We start from the raw sequence: 16482 nt of genomic DNA, 5'->3' as shown, positions 1-16482 counted from the left end.
TCGATCCTGGTCAGGGCACATACAAGAATCAACTAATAATGCATAAATAAGTGGAACAACAAATCCATGTTTCTCTCTCTCTTCCTCTAAAAATCAATAAATAAAACAAGTTTTTTAAGTTGTATTGTGCATTCTCCAACTTTATGGAAGTTAAGCTATAGGAGCTAGGAAGAACAGAAGTGACCCGGGTGCCCCCGGATTCTGGGCTTGGTCACACCCCCTATCTCTGTCAAGGTGCCTCTCCGCCCACGAGCTAAAAGAAGGAACTCCGTTTTCCCCCAGGCTTCTTGGGAAAGATGTCCTCTGCCTGGAGGGCAGAAATAGTACAGCAGGGTCCTGGGAAAGTGAAGAAGAAAGTGACCAGCCCTCCGCCCAGAAGGGGCGTGAAGGGAGGGGGTGGTGGACGGAGCCGTAGCCAGGCCGGAGACCGCACCTCCGGGGAGGAGGTCTGGCCGGTGGGAAAGCCTGGCCCGATGCGGCCCCAGGGAAGCAGCTGGCGTTGGACCGGGGCGGAGATGGCTCTGATGTGGGAACCAAACAGCAGAGCTTTCTTTTCCTTTGAGAGTTTTTAACTACTTGAACCATAGACTTGAGCCCCCCACCCCCACCCCAATGCGTTTTAACAAACGTGATGGCTTCCCGTTCTGCGCCAGCCTCAGTGTCTCCGGAGAGAACCCTCAGGGGCGCCGACCCCGCCTGGCAGGGGGCCCGGCGGCGACCTAGGAAAGGCCGGGACGAGGGGTGGCGAGCGGTTATCCGGGGTTTACGGTTATTTCAGCTCCAGCGCTGTGCTCGTCACGGTGACTCCTCCTCAAAGGCCCTCCGGCGTAGGACCCCAACCTGCCGGCTCCCCGTCCCCCTAGCCCCGCACCCCTCGCCCACCCGCCACGGCCCGCACCCCGGCGGCCGCAGGGGCGGAAGGAGGGGGCGGCTCCGGGGGATGTAACCTCCGACCCCCGCTCCGCCACGCCGCCCCCCCCCCCCCCAGCCCGGGACGGAGCCTCCATTTTTGTTTTGGGGGCGAAGGGCAGGGGCTCGAGGGAGGCGGGGGTCAGAGGAGACGGTGACGGCCGCCGGGGAGGGGTGCCGTCCCCGCCCTTCCCCTCGGCTCGCACCCCTGCACAGCCCCCTCCACCTTCGCGGTGCCCCCCCTTGTTGCTAAGGCCCAGGCCGTCATCCCAGCAACAGCCTCAGTCATGTGACCGGCAATGGCGGCGCTGACGGGAGGTAGGTGAGCCCGGCGCCCCCACACCCACCGCGCGCCCCCCGGGCCCCGCTCGCCCCCCGCGCGCTCTCCCGCGGCCCCTGCGCCCCCTCCTCCGCCTCCTGTCCCGCGCGCGGCGCCGGGGACCCCCTCACGCCCGGAGTTCCTCCTGTCATCCTCCAGCCTTGGCCTCCATTTGGGGGTTCTGGGGGCCGCGGTCGGGCAGACGAGCACCCACACCCACTGGAGGGGCTCCGCGAGCGGGGACGCGGGGAGCTGGTTCCGGGTCGCGTCTGGCGGGAGGTCGCGGGGGAGGGGGCGCAGCCTCCGGGGCGCCCCCGGGGACCTGTCCTTCGCGGCGCCCCGCCCCCAGTGCGGCCCGCAGGGAGGGACCGGCCGCCCGGCCCGGGCTGCCCCGGAGGCACCGGGACCCGCGCTGCCGGCGGCCCCGCCTCCCTGTCCTGTGCCAGCAGGACTTGGAGCCAGATCGCCTAGGTCCTGGGTTCCCTCTGATGGGGGGGGGGGGGGGGGGCGCCTGGGTAGACAGCGTGAGCTGAGGGAGCTGTTCCCTTCTGGCCTTGGAGGAACTAGGATGGTGGCACAGATGGAGAGCTGCTCCCCTTGGGACCAGTCAAGGAATTGAGGTCACACCAGTGGCCCCTCTTTCTGTTTGAGCTGCATTGGGAGGTGGTGTAGGGACAGCTCTGAAGCTGAGCATGGCAAGACTGGGGGCACATCACACTCCTCCAGTGGAGCCCCTGCGTGACACCCCCCCCCCCCCCCAAATACAGACCAGTGGCTGGCAGACTTGCACTTGGCGTGCTGGTTTAAAAGGCGATAGTGGGAACTTGATTGCAGGGGCTGCTGCCACTTAGTTGCATTCCCGACAGATTCCTGTAGAAGACACTGGGGTGGCTCTCAAGGAAGGCTCCCCAGCAAGGGCGGCTGGATTGCTTGGAAATGTGGAGCCAGCGGGGAGATGGGGAACATAGGGAATACCTCATCCATGTGATCTGAGGGAGGTGGCAAGGAAAACCTCCATCTGTGTGGGCTTTCCCCTCCTGACTTCTCTTTTCTGTTCCCTGGGCTTTCTTGAGAGCCTCAGAGCTGGGGAAGAAAAAAGGAAAGTTAGCATGTTAAAATTCCTTCTCAGCAACTTGGGGAGAGGCTGGGGATGGAAGTCCATGGAGAAGGAGAGGAAATAGAGGAGTTTTTCTTTTGTTTCTGGGCTGACTGAGGAAGATGGTAACATTTGTCATCATAACCTTTTACTCTCCCCCTCCTCCCCAGTCCTGGTCAGCTGAGTGTGGAAATAGAGGGATTCCTGCCGCTATTGTGGTCCATGGGCTTTCAAGGTATCTGCCTCCCAAGGGAACCTCAACTTTCACCTTTAAATTGGTTTCCTCCATTCTATGTGCCAAGCAATCCCATTCCCAGTAGTTTACATCCAGGTTCCCATCTTTGTTATGTGGGCTGTTGGGTTGGGCATGTGGGAATGGGGCAAGGGGCTTCTCACTTTCCCTCCTCTTCCTGTCCACCCACCAGGTCACACCGCCTACAAGTAGGGACCAGGGACAGAGAAAGAGCCTGCATGCCATTTCTAAGGTCTTCAGGATCAAAGTGAGCAAAAAGGAGGGTCAAAATTCTCTCTCCCTTTTACAAAAGCCAGTTTTCACTCAGAGTGGGGAGGGGCAGATTGTTTCTATGATCTTGGGAGGAGTGGAAAGAGAACCAAGACCGATGCTTGGTTTAGATGAGAATAATAATGTTATAGAAACTTTCTTGCTCTTCAGTGGGTGCTGGGGATTTGAAAGAGAAGAGGAGACAGAAAATGAACTTGGGGGAGGAGTTCGTTGGGTGCTGGACTTTGAGAAAGCAGAGATAATACAAGGTTGGAAAGGACCCTGAAGTAGGAGGCACTGATGTTTGTCAAATGGGGGACCCCCCCACCCTGAGTCCCTTTCACCCTGGGGGCAGTGTCGTTCGTCCTCTCCAGAATGGCAGCCTGTGGAGGCACCTGCAAGACCAAAGTCACGGTCTCCAAGCCTGTGTGGGACTTCTTAAGCAAGGAGACACCAGCCCGGCTGGCCCGGCTTCGGGAAGAGCATCGTGTGTCCATCCTCATAGATGGCGAGACTTCTGACATCTATGTTCTCCAGCTTTCCCCACAGGGCCCTTCCCCCGCCCCTCCCAATGGGCTCTACCTGGCCAGGAAGGCTCTTAAGGGGCTGCTAAAAGAGGCAGAGAAAGAGCTGAAGAAAGCTCAGAGGCAGGGGGAGCTTATGGGCTGCCTGGCTTTGGGCGGTGGTGGGGAACATCCTGAGCTGCACCGCCCGGGCCCCCCCCCTCTCCGAGCAGCCCCACTCTTGCCCCCAGGGGCACGGGGGCTTCCTCCTCCTCCTCCTCCTCCCCTGCCCCCTCCTCTTCCTCCTCGCCTTCGGGAGGAAGCAGAAGAGCAGGAGAGTACCTGTCCCATCTGTCTGGGGGAGATACAGAACGCCAAGACATTGGAGAAGTGTCGGCACTCTTTCTGTGAAGGCTGCATCACCCGGGCCCTGCAGGTGAAAAAGGCCTGCCCCATGTGTGGCCGCTTCTATGGGCAGCTGGTAGGCAACCAGCCCCAGAATGGACGGATGCTGGTCTCTAAGGATGCCACACTCCTACTGCCCAGTTATGAGAAGTATGGCACCATCGTCATCCAGTATGTCTTCCCGCCCGGTGTCCAGGGGGTAAGGAGACTACCACCTGCCTTTACCCTTTGTTTCCCTCCCTCCCCCAGCTCCTTCTCTGATCTAGGAAAGCTAGGCGAGGGTGAGTGTGTTTTGAGATGTGATACAGTTTTGTTGTTTCCACTGTGTGCCTTTTGCTATATGCCTTCCCACTCAATGCCCTGGAGCTAGGAGGTCCCATGAGGCCCAGCTTTTCCATCCCCACAACTCCATGGCACACATGAAAATCAGGTATCAGAGAAAGGAATTAAATACTATTTCCAATTCTGTAAAGATGATGGTTCAGGTGCAGGCAGGCACAGCAGGAAGGGATCTAACCTTTTTCCCGGAGCTGGGAGTGTTACTCCATTCCAGACTTATGGGAGAGGAAAACCTTGATGACAGCAGGTTAAAATAGGAGTGGTCAAGAGCCTACAGGTGACTTCCTGCTTGACAAAGAGTAATTTCCAGTTCTGCTTTGCAGAGGGATGAGGAAGCTCTGAAGAAGAATAGAAAAATGGAATAGGTTAGATAGTGGAAAAAGCATTGGGAGTGTTTTCAGGTAGGGAAGGGAAGGCTATAAGATAAATTAGCCTGTCTTCACATTTCTGCTGAGTTATCCAAAGAGTAAGGACCAGTTACCTTCCATCGCTTCTGGTACTCCATTTGTTGCTGAATTGAGACTTGAAGGATTGAGACCAGGAGAAAGAGCCTCTTAACAATAAGGACTTTGTCCAGGAATAGGCCCCTGCTGCCCAGACCCTAGAGCAGTGATGGCGAACCTATGACATGCGTGTCAGAGGTGACACGCAAACTCATTTTTTTGGTTGATTTTTCTTTGTTAAATGGCATTCAGATGTATAAAATAAATATCAAAAATATAAGTCTTTGTTTTACTATGGTTGCAAATATCAAAAAATTTGTATGTGTGACACGGCACCAGAGTTAAGTTAGGGTTTTTCAAAATGCTGACACGCCGAGCTCAGAAGGTTCGCCATCACTGCCCTAGAGTCTCTCTTTGCCTGAAAGGCTGTCAGCCTGTCGCTGCCCTGTCAGCCTTAGCTGGGTGTGCACAGACAAAAGGCTGGCCAGGATGAACCTCCATTGGAGTCATGGTCTTAAGATGTCCAGCTACTCACTGCCCACTTTGCTTCCCCCTCCTCCCAGGCTGAACACCCAAACCCAGGAGTTCGGTATCCTGGCACCACTCGGGTGGCCTACCTCCCGGACTGCCCTGAGGGTAACAAGGTGCTGACCCTGTTCCGAAAGGCGTTTGACCAGCGTCTCACCTTCACTATTGGCACGTCAATGACCACAGGGAGACCGAATGTCATCACCTGGAACGACATCCACCACAAGACCAGCTGCACAGGGGGACCCCAGCTGTGGGACACTTCTTCATTTCCCTTTACTTGGCTCCTCCCCTTTGTCTGTTTCCACTGAGAGAACAACAATTCCCTCTCTGGGAGCCTCCTAATTGGAGTGGGCCAGCCCCAAATTATTCAACCATCTCTTCCATCCCAGTTTCTCCTACATTTAACCTGGTCCTGATATGCCCAGTTTAACCTGCAAAAATAAGCAGAATTGGGCTAATTTATCTTGGATTTGGATTACATTAGGGGAGGGAGCAGAGGGCCCACAATGGGGCACCCAGAAGGAGTGTGAGCATGGGGATAAAGCTGAACAGCTAACCCTGACCCTCATTTTTCTTTGCTTTCAGGTTTGGGTACCCAGATCCCACCTACTTGACCCGGGTGCAAGAGGAGCTGAGAGCCAAGGGTATCACAGATGATTGAAGGACATCCCTTTGCCAAGGCCCCTGCCTTTGTCCTCCACTAGGACCCAACAGAAGCCTCTGTTCTCCTCTCTCCCTCTGCTCCCCCATACCACACAGTAGGGGACCTGTCTGAACTGGGGAGGAGTTCAGAGAGGGATGGGGCAATCCCTTCCTCTGTCCCCACAGGCCAAGTGCTTCAGTGCAGTGTGAGCTGCTCCCCTCTGGCAGAGGCTGTCTCTCAGGCTCTGCTCCCTCTGGTGTACATACTCCCAGTCTTCCTGCCCCTTCCATTGCCCTTGGCTTTTTCTGGTCTTTCTGTGCTCCAGTGAGGACCTGGGTGGGGAGGGGAGGGGAGGGGTCTTGAACGCCCACTCCCATCCCATACCGTTCCACTGCTGAACTTCGGTGCAGGGGAGGGGGCATCAGCTGCTGGGAGCCCCCATGGAGCGGCCCTGTATGTTCTTCTTAACCAGTTCCCCATCTACCTTAACCTTGTCCTTTCCTGTGTCTCTGTTTGTCAGTCTGTCTCCTGCTCTTCTCTGCCCCCTATAAGGAGCCTCCTTACCCTGTTCTGGAACTGCCGCCAAACTGTAGCTTTTAATTTAATAAAAATAAAGTAAAATATGCAACTCTATGCCACACCCGTTCTGTTCTGTGGGCTGGTGGGGGTGGGGTGGGGAGCGGGACCTGCTGAGAAGGGGATGGGGGTGGATGAGGAAATCCCTGTGGGCCTCCGGGGGCTCTGCCTGCACAGGGCCTGGGGAAACGGCATGTACCTAGCGCGACCCACAATAACACTGCGAAGCCCCTGGTCACGCTTCGACTTGGAATCAGTATTAGAGGGGGTTGTTGATGCACCATGGTTGTAGGAAGGAACAACCCTATCCCTTTTGAAAAGTTTGGCTGGGGTGGGAGTGGGGGCGGAGCCGGGCAGGGGGCGGATTCGTCAGCAGCAACTCCCCGGACGCACGCAGGCCTCCGAGCCCCCCAGCTTCCGTACCCCTCGGCCTGAAACTTGGAGCTGGGTAGGGGTCCAGCATGAAGCCCCCGGACCGCCCCGCCCCTGGCCGCACTGACCGGATACTGGGGGTCATGGGGGGCATGCTGCGCGCATGCGCCCTACCCGGGCAGGAGGGGGTAAGAAAGGGCGAATGTGGTGGGGTTCGGCGGTCTTTAGGGGGTTTCAGGACGGCTGCACCCCACAACTCAATTTACTCGCAAAAACAAATTTTGCGGGGCACCCGCAGGAATCCAAGAGTTCCATTAAGAGGGCCATAGCCATGCTCTGGGTGAACCGTTCCCTCCACCCCGGCCCTGGCGACCCTTTCATAACAATGTGGGTTTTGACAGCAGGGAGAAGGGGAAGGGGAAGGTGAAGGCCGGGCGCGAAGGGCGGGCTCCTTACGATCCTTCTGTCCCCGCAGCCTCCGAAGAGAAGCCCCCTCGGGCCGGAAGGGACCGAGCCAGAGTCTGCCTGTACGGAGGGGGGTCAGAGAGGGGAGCGCGAACCTGAGGTCCCCGCTTGGTCTCCGCTGCCCGGTAAGAAGCTGGCGGTGGGGTGGGGCACAGTTTGCCATCCTGCGCAAAGTGGCAAGTGAAGAAAAAATGCTGCCCTTATTAGCATAAAGGTTCGCATCTAATTCGCATGAGACCCATTTCATCGCTGAGACCTCCGCGCTTCTTCTCGCCCTCTAGCCTGCTGTGTGTCCCCCACTCAGCCGGCCCGCGCCCCCGCGGGCGGAGTGTCCCCGCGCCCCACCCCTGGCCCCTCGCCAGCCCAGGCTCCAGGACTTCGCCTTAATTGGTGATTAGCTTCGGCTGGAGTCCCGGGCCAGGAGGAAAGAAGGGTCGGGTGAGAGGGCGGCACCTGGGCTGTGTTCCCCACAAGGAGCCCCCCATTCACCCACCCCCACCGGGTGGAGGGGGGGCCTGGTCCACCTCTGTCCGGCTAGGGACAGCCCAACCCCAGGCCATCTTCGCCCAGGCCCAGGCCGCCTCCATCGGGCTTTCTCCACCGCAGAGGCGGAGGGGCGATCCGTGCAGACCCCCCACGGGCTTACCCCCACCCCAGGGCTCTGCAGTCAGAGCCGGAGACGCAGGAAGGAGGGGAACCCCCGGGCTAGGGAGCCCAGGATGCGGAGGAGGGGCAGAGGCGCTGGGGACGTGGAGTGGGAACGTGGTGGTGCCTGGGGGAGGGGGGATTGGGGCGGGAACGCGACACGGGCTAAAGGGGGAACGCGAGGGAGAGGGCGGAGCTGGGCGCAGAGGCCCCTCCCCGCGGCGGCACAGCGGCTGGGCCTGTTATTCGTCTCGCCGCTCGGCCGGGACCCGCGCAGCGCCAGTGACTCGGGGAGTCGCCCCCCCCTCCCCTTCCCTGCCCGGGCCTAGAACCATCCCCAACCCGAGTGGCCGGAGACGGAGCTGAAGCGGCTGCCGCATCCCGGCCCCACCTCCCCCACCATCCCTCCCTCTCGCTGGACATCTGGACCCTGGGCCCCGCACCGACAGGGCTCCGGAAACCCTCCCCGCCCAGCCCCGCAGTCCGGCTCGCACCGCCCTCGCTGCGGAGCCCCCAGCCCTCCTGCAGACTAGACTTCCGCCTCCCCCTGGACGCCCCCTCCCGGTTCCCTCCCTCCCCCCCTGCCCCAGCCGGGAGCGGGGGTAGGAGGGAGGGGGGGTGTGCGCCCTGCTGCGTCCCCGCCCCGCCCCGCCCCCCGTGATTCCCCCTGCATGGCCGGCCCGGGTGGGGGGGACGGGGGGGCCCGGGCGCCATGCGGGAGGGGCACAAGGGGGGTCGCTGTGCCTGTCCCAATGTGATCCGAAAAGTGCTGGCAAAATGCGGCTGCTGCATCGCCCGGGGGGGACGTGGTGAGTGTGAGGTCTCCAGTGCTGAGCGTTGAATGGGGGTGGGCTGAGGGGTCAGGACTTATGTTCCTCCTGGCCCTAGGGGTTTAGAAGCTGGAGACGGTACCTGTATTTTCCAGGAAATACTTACTAGATGATCTCTAAGATCCCTTCTGCCTCCAAATTTCTAAGTAGTTAAGGAAATTGGGGAAGGGGCAGGGCTTTCCCGTAGTCAGCCAGGTCTGAGGAAAACCCTCTATCATCCCCTCTGGCCTAGAACCGCATCTTCCCTCAAATCCTTTTGCTAAGATTCTACTTCAGCTCTGAGGAGGGACAGAGGGATGGAGGGATGAGGAATGAGAGGATCGACCAGGGGCTTTCTTAAAAATCGCAGCTCCTCTGTCCCTGAGCCCAGGCCAAAAATAACCCCGATAAGCTTTCCTCACTTGCCCCTTCCATTGGGTCTGCGCCTGTTGGGGAGGTGGGCTACAGATGCCTTTTTTGATGATAGTGATTACTGAAATTGGTGGAGGAGGGGATTGGGGGTGGCAGATGTGCTCTTAGCTCTTCATACCCCCCTTCTCAGAGAATGGTTTGTACCCACTGGAAGGGGGAGGGCTGTAGGAGAGCAGATGGCCACCCCCAGCTTCCAGTGTCTGTCCAGATGGCTGCCCCCACCCCCATATCTGTGCCATGCTCAGGCTATCGGGGAACCTCCACGTGTTACTGGGGGGTTCCAGGCCTGGGGAGCCAGGCATTTACTGTCCTTCCAAGGGTGCCCTGGTGAAATTTTCTATCCTGGCTAACTCAAATGAGGATGGTAATAGAGTGAGCCCTGGGAAGAAGGGATGAGCATTATAGAGAGGAGACTCAGAGCTTCCTAGGGATCCTGAGTCTGGAGCTAGAGCAATATCTATCAACCCTTTTCTTTCTCCCCACCCCCTTAGAATCCTACTCCATTGCTGACAGTGAGGGGAGTATCTCGGCTTCAGCTGCCTCGGGTCTGGCTGTTCCCTCTGGCCCCACCTCTGGCTTCAGCTCTGAACCCTGTTCCCCCGGCCCACCAGGGCCCAGCAGTGGCTTGAGAAGATGGTTGGATCACTCCAAACATTGTCTTAGTGTGGAAACTGAAGTAGATGGTGGCCAGGCTGGACCATATGAGGTGAGCAGGGAACACCACAGAAGCATGTAGGACATCCATGTAGGACACTGGGAGAGAAGACAAGTTGGGGGCTATTGGTAAATGGGGAGACACAGCTACTGTCCCTGACCTCCGGCACTTGACCTTGGCCCCTAGAACTGGATGCTGGAACCAGCTCTAGCCACAGGAGAGGAACTTCCAGAATTGACCCTGCTGACCACACTGTTGGAGGGCCCCGGAGGTGAGACGAAGGTATGATGATGAAATGGGTCTGGGTGTCTCCCCTCACCCAAGAGGCATCCATTTGCTTCCTCTAGGACAGTGGTTCTCAACCTTCTGGCCCTTTAAATACAGTCCCTCATGTAGTGACCCAACCATAAAATTATTTTCATTGCTACTTCATAACTGTAATGTTGCTACTGTTATGAATCGTAATGTAAATATCTGATATGCAGGATGGTCTTAGGCGACCCCTGTGAAAGGGTCGTTCAACCGCCAAAGGGGTCGCGACCCACAGGTTGAGAACCGCTGCCCTAGGATGTTCTTTTCTTTCAGCTACCTGAGGAGGAGAGTTTGTCCCAAGCCCCTGAGAGTGAGGAGGAACAGAAAAAGAAGGCTCTGGAAAGGAGTATGTAAGTGTCCCCACACTCTCCCGTCCTCTCTGCCACTCTACAATGCCCAGAGGACTATCCCTCACATTTTAGATTTGAGAATTGGAATTTCCTCTGGGGTTGGCTGTGGAAATGAAAGGGCTTCTAGTCCAGGAGGGAGAAAGTGTCTAAACCAAGGATGTGCACTCCTTTCTTCCCAGGTATGTCCTCGGTGAACTGGTAGAGACAGAGAAAATGTATGTGGAGGACTTAGGGCAGATTGTGGAGGTAACTCCCTTTTCCCTTCCCAGCCCTGACCCAGCCCTTTTCCTCTGCCCAGGGCTAATTATAACAGATGCCTTGCAAAGGCTGGCATAGCTTAGGGGTTGAGTGTCGGCCTATGAACCAGGAGGTCATCGTTCGATTCCTGGTCAGGGCATATGCCCGAGGTTGTGGGCTCCATCCCCAGTATGGGGCGTACAGGAGGCAGCTGATCGATGATTCTCATCATTGACATTTCTGTCTCTCTCTCTCCCTCTCCCTTCCTCTCTGAACTAAATAAAAATATATTTTTTTAAAAATAGGCTGAAACCGGTTTGGCTCAGTGGATAGAGCATCGGCCTGCGGACTGAAAGGTCCCGGGTTCGGTTCCGGTCAAGGGCATATACCCAGGTTGCGGGCACATCCCCAGTGGGAGATGTGCGGGAGGCAGCTGATCGATGTTTCTAACTTTCTATCTCTCTCCCTTCCTCTCTGTGAAAAATTAATAAAATATATTAAAAAAAAATAGAAAAAAACGGCCCTGATAAGGTTGGGACAGCCCCGGTGAGGTCGAAACGGCCCTGGTGAGGTCGGGATGGCCTGGTGAGGTTGGGACGGCCCTGGTGAGGTTGAAACGAATAATGGGGACCAGTATAGACTGATGAACAGGGGTAGATGCAGAGGCAGAGCAGCATTGAATAGACTGTCAAACTACAGTGGGAAGCCTGGGGTGGGTTTGGGGGGTGTTAAGAGATCAACTGAAGGACTTATATGCATGCATATAAGAATAACCAATGGACACAAGACACTGGGGGGTAGGGGAGGCCGGGAGAGTGTCAAGGGGGGGGGGGGAGGAGACATATGTAATACTCTTTGTAATACTTTAAGAAATAAAAATTATATTACAGATGATGTCTTTTAGAATTATATACCTAAACCTACATAATTTTATTAACCAATGTCACCCCAATAAATTCAATTAAAAATTAAAAAAAAAGAAATAAAAATTATTTTTAAAAAATAGAAGAAAAAGGAAACAAGAATAAAAGATGCCTTGATGCTCCTTTGTCCCACCTTCCCAATCCCCCTACATCCTGCACTTATTACGGAGGTAGCGTTCCCACCAGGACTGGCCCCACATACCTATGTTCCCACCCCAAACTTCCCATAGGGTTACATGGCCACCATGGCTGCTCAGGGGGTCCCAGAGAATCTTCGAGGCCGTGACAGGATTGTGTTTGGGAACATCCAGCAAATCTACGAGTGGCATCGAGAGTGAGTGGTGGAGCCCTAAAAGCAAGGGTGGGGTGGGGGGCATATGTCTGGTTGCCTCAGCGTCCCATCCACGGCCCAGGAGCTATTGTTGCCTGAGGAGGGTTTGGAGAGGCTTCAAGGGGAACATTACTAGGGCAGACAGCCCTAAATTGCAGGGGTGGGGATATTTGACCTATCTTTTCCCTGGCAACCCCGCTAGCTATCTCCTGGGGGAACTACAGCGGTGTTTGAAGGATCCTGATTGGCTGGCTCAGCTATTCATCAAACACGTGAGGCTTGAGAGGGTGGTGTGGGGAGGAGGTGGGGGGGGGGGGGGCTTGCGAGTGGATGGGACTGCGGAAGTGCTCTTCCTTTTCACTCATCCTGCTCTTGCTTAAACTTCACACCTCCTAGGAGCGCCGGCTGCATATGTATGTGGTATACTGTCAGAATAAACCCAAATCAGAGCATGTGGTGTCAGAATTTGGGGACAGCTACTTTGAGGTCAGTGGCTGAGGTGCCTTGGGAAAAGAGGGACAGAATCATCATGAGCAGGCTTTCCAGGCTGCATAACCACTGTGTATCCCTGTGTCCAGGAGCTCCGGCAGCAGCTAGGGCACCGCTTGCAGCTCAATGATCTTCTCATCAAACCAGTGCAGAGGATCATGAAATACCAGCTGCTGCTCAAGGTCAGGACCACCTTCCAGCTGGCTGGGACAGCTCTTCCTTCCTTCATCTCCTCAGGGTTCCTAAGGCTTCCCCAGACTTCCTAGAGGCCTTCACCTGTGTCCTGGGAGAGGTTGTGAGAGCTTCTGAGAATGTCCTCATGACCTCCCTGAACATTCTTTTCTGTGTCTTAGGATTTTCTCAAGTATTATAGTAGAGCTGGGATGGATACTGAAGAGCTGGAGGTGAGGACTTCTAGGTCTTCCAGGACACATCACACAAACCTTTATCTTCTTAGTCTCCAGGATCCCCCCAGCTCCTTGGGTGGTATAGAGCTGTCTGGTTTTTAGGGGAGGCTGGCGGGGGTCAAAACATGGCTCCTTCCCAATGACAGTGCTTCTCTCTTCACTTGCATCCCAGCGAGCGGTGGAAGTCATGTGCTTCGTGCCCAAGCGCTGTAATGACATGATGACCCTGGGGAGATTGCGGGGATTTGAGGTATGGGGATGGAGCAGGAACCCTGAGGACCAGTGCTCTTCTGTCTCAGTTTGAGATTCAGGAAGTCCTATGGGGAATTGTCCTCTCCTGGTGCTACCCTATGGTTGGTTGGGAGTGTCAGGGGAAGGAGGGAGGAGCAGAAGTTCCCTCTTTTTTCTTCTTGTTTTTTTCTGGAAGACCACTGTCCTTTGGTTCTAGGGCAAACTGACTGCTCAGGGGAAGCTCTTGGGCCAGGACACATTCTGGGTCACAGAGCCTGAGGCTGGGGGGCTTCTTTCCTCCCGGGGTCGAGAGCGGCGTGTCTTCCTCTTTGAGCAAATCGTCATCTTCAGTGAGGCCTTGGGAGGAGGAGTGCGAGGTGGAACACAGCCTGGATATGTGTACAAGAGCAGCATCAAGGTGGGGAGGGGGCTATAAGGGACGGGTTTGACTGGGAGAGGGGGAGGCCTCTGAGAGGATGCCTGGCTCTTGGATTTGTTGGAGGAGGCAGGAGCCAGAGAGGGCCTGAAGAATTTGGGGGCACTATCTCCTATTTGCCAATCCAGGTGAGCTGCCTTGGACTGGAGGGGAACCTCCAAGGTGACCCATGCCGCTTTGCTCTGACCTCCAGAGGGCCAGAGGGTGGGATCCAGCGCTATGTCCTGCAGACTGCAGACCCTGCAGTTAGTCAGGCCTGGATCAAGCAAGTGGCTCAGATCCTGGAAAGCCAGCGGGACTTTCTCAATGGTGAGTTCTCACCCTCTCTCCTCCACATGGTCCCTTCTGAATCCCTCACTGCCCAATCTCCCATCCCTGCCCTCTGACCCTGGCTTCACTTTGTCCCCTATTCCCACTTTCCACTAATAGCTCAGGAATTGGTAACTCAGCCCTAGCTGGTTTGGCTCAGTAGATAGAGTGTCGGCCTGAGGACTGAAGGATCCCAGGTTCGATTCCGGTCAAGGGCACATGCCGGGGTTGTGGGCTCAATCCCCAGTTGGGGGTGTGCAGGAGGCAGCCCATCAGTGATTCTCTCTCATCATTGATGTTTCTCTCTCCCTCTCCCTTCCTCTCTGAAATCAATAAAAATACTATATAATAAAAGAGTAATATGCAAATTGACCGTCACTCCAACACACAAGATGGCCACCCCCATGTGGACACAAGATGGCCACCACAAGATGGCCAGAGAGGAGGGCAATTGTGGGCGATCAGGCTGACAAGGGAGGGCAGTTAGGGGGGACCGGGCCAGCAGGGGAGGGCAGTTAGGGGAAATTGGGCCAGCAGGGGAGCAGTTAGGTGTTGATTAGGCCGGCAGGGGAGTGGTTAGGGGCAATCAGGCAGGCAGGCGAGCAGTTAGGAGCCAGAAGTCCTGGATTCCACTGGGATTGGCCTAAACCGGCAGTTGGACATCCCTCGAGGGATTCCAGATTGGAGAGGGTGCAAGCTGGGCTGAGAGACACCCTTCCCCCCCACCTGCACAAATTTTGTACACCGGGCCTCTAGTATATTTAAAAAAATTGGTGCCCTAACCGGTTTTGCTCAGTGGATAGAGCTTCGGCCTGTGGACTGAAGGGTCCCAGGTTCGATTCTGGTCAAGGGCATGTACCTTGGCTCCAGGCACATCCCCAGTAGGGGGTGTGCAGGAGGCAGCTGAATTGATGTTTCTCTCTCATCAATGTTTCTAACTCTCTATCCCTCTCCCTTCCTCTCTGCAAAAAATCAATAAAATATTTTAAAAAAATAAAAAATAAAAAATAAAAAAATTGGTAACTCAGAATCCTCTAAAGGTCAATTTACATGGATGACACCTTTGGAGGGAGAGCAAAATGGGAGGATAGCCTGAGCAGAATGCTGAGGGAGAGGACCTGTCTCTGCTGTAACCTTCCTTCTGTTCTTCTCTTTGCCCCAGCATTGCAATCACCCATTGAATACCAGAGACGGGAGAGCCAGACCAACAGCCTGGGGCGGCCAGGAGGGCTTGGAGTGGGAAGCCCTGGGAAAATGCGGCCTGGAGACCGGGCCCAGGTCAGCACACACAGGCCCATCAATGGCTCTCTTCCTTCCCTGCTGCTGTTACCCAAAGGGGAGGTGGCCAGAGGCCCCCTGCCCCTGGACACACAGGTATGAAGAATGATGTTTCCTGGCAATAGGGGTAGAATGGGGAGGGCCTCTCTTGTTCCAGGATCCCCAAATCCTTCTCCCCAATATCATTCCTCTTCCACCACCTTCCTTCTGTCTACTCCTTTCTATTTCCCATCTTTTACCCTCCTCCCTCCACTTTAATTGATGGTCTCAGGTAATCTAAGATGTCTGGCAAAAGGTGGCTTCACTAGGGGCTTACACTGAAAAAAGAGGAGTCAGGGTGGATTCCTGAACTTTTTTGATCCTCCAATTTGAGTCTTTCTTCAGGCCCTCAGTGACATCCCCCAGATTCCTCGTGACTCTCCTTCAGCTCCACCAATTTCAAACACCCCTCCCTGCCAGGCCAGACTTGCCAAGTTGGATGAAGATGAGCTGTAACTGGTAAAGACCATAGGGGTGGTGCTGACTCAGCTACTCTCTTCCCCAAGGAACTTCAGGGCAATCCTTCTGGCACTGCTCCAGAATTCCTCCCTCTGGGTGTGTCTGGAGGTGGGCAAGGCCGGGAGTGGTGTCAGCTTGGAGGAGGGTACCTAAACTCAAAAAGACTTCTTTCTGTCCTGGGAACACAGGTTCCTTCAGCTCCCACCCCTATGCATGCATCACAGGTCCCCCACAAAAGAAGGATATGTGGGTGGGTGGGAGGGCTAGGGCAAGGGCCAAATAGAAAATATTGGTTTTGATTTTGTTTTTTCTGTTTTCTGAGAATAAAGGTTTTGTTATATCATGGAGGCTACTGTCTTGGCAGAGGGAAGGGGAGGCTTTGGTAAGGGCAAGTGGGGTGAAGTGGTATGGAAGAGATCAGCTCACCTCTCAAATCAGTTTGAGCAGGGGTCTGGTGAAAGGAGAAGGGCACAGGCTGTAAGATAAAGGACGTTGCTATCTCTCAGTCCAGGCCTTGGGGCCACTGGAAACTCTAGATCCTTGATGAATCCTCCACTTTACCCAGCCCTTCTTTCTCTCTCATTTGGCCTCTGATCTAGACCCCAATGGAAAGCCCAATGTAATCTGATTTCCCACTACTCCCCCAAAAGCCAGACGCTAAAGTACCAAATGCCAATGTACCTTTCCTTCTGAGGCCTCCATGTTCAGCTGAGGTAGAATGGGAAGGTGGAGAGGATGCTGGAGACCACGGCCCCTTCAGTCTCTGGGTCTTCTTATTTTTGCTGTCTGGGAAGTCATAAGGCATATCCACACTGAACAGGAATGGATTTCTCTTCAAGCCATAGACCCAAGATTGTAGAGGCCAAAGGGGTCTTCACCCCTCCCAACTTCTGGAACAGCTCCGGGGACAGAGAAAGCTAAACGTGCAGAGATCCATGTCCAGATTCCCTGTCCTGGGTCCTTGGTCATTGGTGTGCCACTGTCCCTTTGTCCCCTGGGCCTGGTCACGTGTACTTGGGCTTCCTCAGCAGACAATG

At 55.6% G+C, this 16482-nt stretch overlaps 2 protein-coding genes and 1 long non-coding RNA gene across 5 annotated transcripts; 2 read left to right on the top strand and 1 right to left on the bottom strand.

Moving 5' to 3' along the window:
- Window positions 1-1012: 1012 nt before the first annotated feature.
- DTX3 (deltex E3 ubiquitin ligase 3) lies at window positions 1013-6323 on the top strand. Of its 2 annotated transcripts, none has more exons than XM_036300593.1 (6): window positions 1013-1227; window positions 2495-2559; window positions 2750-2824; window positions 3201-3933; window positions 5080-5297; window positions 5633-6323. In XM_036300593.1, the coding sequence occupies exons 3-6, from the start codon at window positions 2796-2798 to the stop codon at window positions 5706-5708; spliced, it is 1056 nt and encodes a 351-aa protein (XP_036156486.1). In that variant the 5' UTR covers window positions 1013-1227; window positions 2495-2559; window positions 2750-2795; the 3' UTR covers window positions 5709-6323. The 2 variants fall into 2 exon arrangements, with proteins under 2 accessions (XP_036156486.1, XP_036156487.1); XM_036300594.1 differs by having other exon boundaries at window positions 3182-3933.
- LOC118651427 lies at window positions 1748-16425 on the bottom strand. The gene is made up of 3 exons (XR_004966234.1): window positions 16127-16425; window positions 4252-4411; window positions 1748-2311 (listed from the first exon to the last, which is right to left on the bottom strand). It is a non-coding gene; the product is annotated as an uncharacterized LOC118651427 (long non-coding RNA).
- ARHGEF25 (Rho guanine nucleotide exchange factor 25) lies at window positions 6656-15690 on the top strand. 2 transcript variants are annotated; one of them, XM_036300590.1, is made up of 16 exons: window positions 6656-6826; window positions 7114-7228; window positions 9481-9695; window positions 9831-9926; window positions 10230-10306; window positions 10486-10552; window positions 11697-11800; window positions 12000-12069; window positions 12194-12283; window positions 12376-12468; window positions 12640-12690; window positions 12866-12943; window positions 13142-13342; window positions 13489-13669; window positions 14832-15043; window positions 15332-15690. In XM_036300590.1, the coding sequence occupies exons 1-16, from the start codon at window positions 6728-6730 to the stop codon at window positions 15440-15442; spliced, it is 1860 nt and encodes a 619-aa protein (XP_036156483.1). In that variant the 5' UTR covers window positions 6656-6727; the 3' UTR covers window positions 15443-15690. The 2 variants fall into 2 exon arrangements, with proteins under 2 accessions (XP_036156483.1, XP_036156485.1); XM_036300592.1 differs by lacking the exons at window positions 6656-6826; window positions 7114-7228 and adding an exon at window positions 8447-8557.
- Window positions 16426-16482: the final 57 nt, after the last annotated feature.

Source organism: Myotis myotis, unplaced genomic scaffold (assembly GCF_014108235.1).
Source record: "Myotis myotis isolate mMyoMyo1 unplaced genomic scaffold, mMyoMyo1.p scaffold_m19_p_3, whole genome shotgun sequence".
NCBI classification, from domain to species: domain Eukaryota; kingdom Metazoa; phylum Chordata; class Mammalia; order Chiroptera; family Vespertilionidae; genus Myotis; species Myotis myotis.
Note: the sequence above shows the minus strand (reverse complement) of the source record. Positions and strands in the feature narration are given on the sequence as shown.

Bases quoted from the DNA above. Each gene is read 5' to 3' on its own strand.
- DTX3 (XM_036300593.1), top strand. From the start codon at position 2,796: ATGCCATTTCTAAGGTCTTCAGGATCAAA. The intron at 2,825-3,200 runs GTGAGCAAAAAG...CGTCCTCTCCAG, and splicing joins CTAAGGTCTTCAGGATCAAA to AATGGCAGCCTGTGGAGGCA. The intron at 3,934-5,079 runs GTAAGGAGACTA...CCCTCCTCCCAG, and splicing joins TCCCGCCCGGTGTCCAGGGG to GCTGAACACCCAAACCCAGG.
- ARHGEF25 (XM_036300590.1), top strand. From the start codon at position 6,728: ATGAAGCCCCCGGACCGCCCCGCCCCTGGCCGCACTGACCGGATACTG. The intron at 12,284-12,375 runs GTCAGTGGCTGA...CCCTGTGTCCAG, and splicing joins TTGGGGACAGCTACTTTGAG to GAGCTCCGGCAGCAGCTAGG. The intron at 12,944-13,141 runs GTATGGGGATGG...CTTTGGTTCTAG, and splicing joins GGAGATTGCGGGGATTTGAG to GGCAAACTGACTGCTCAGGG.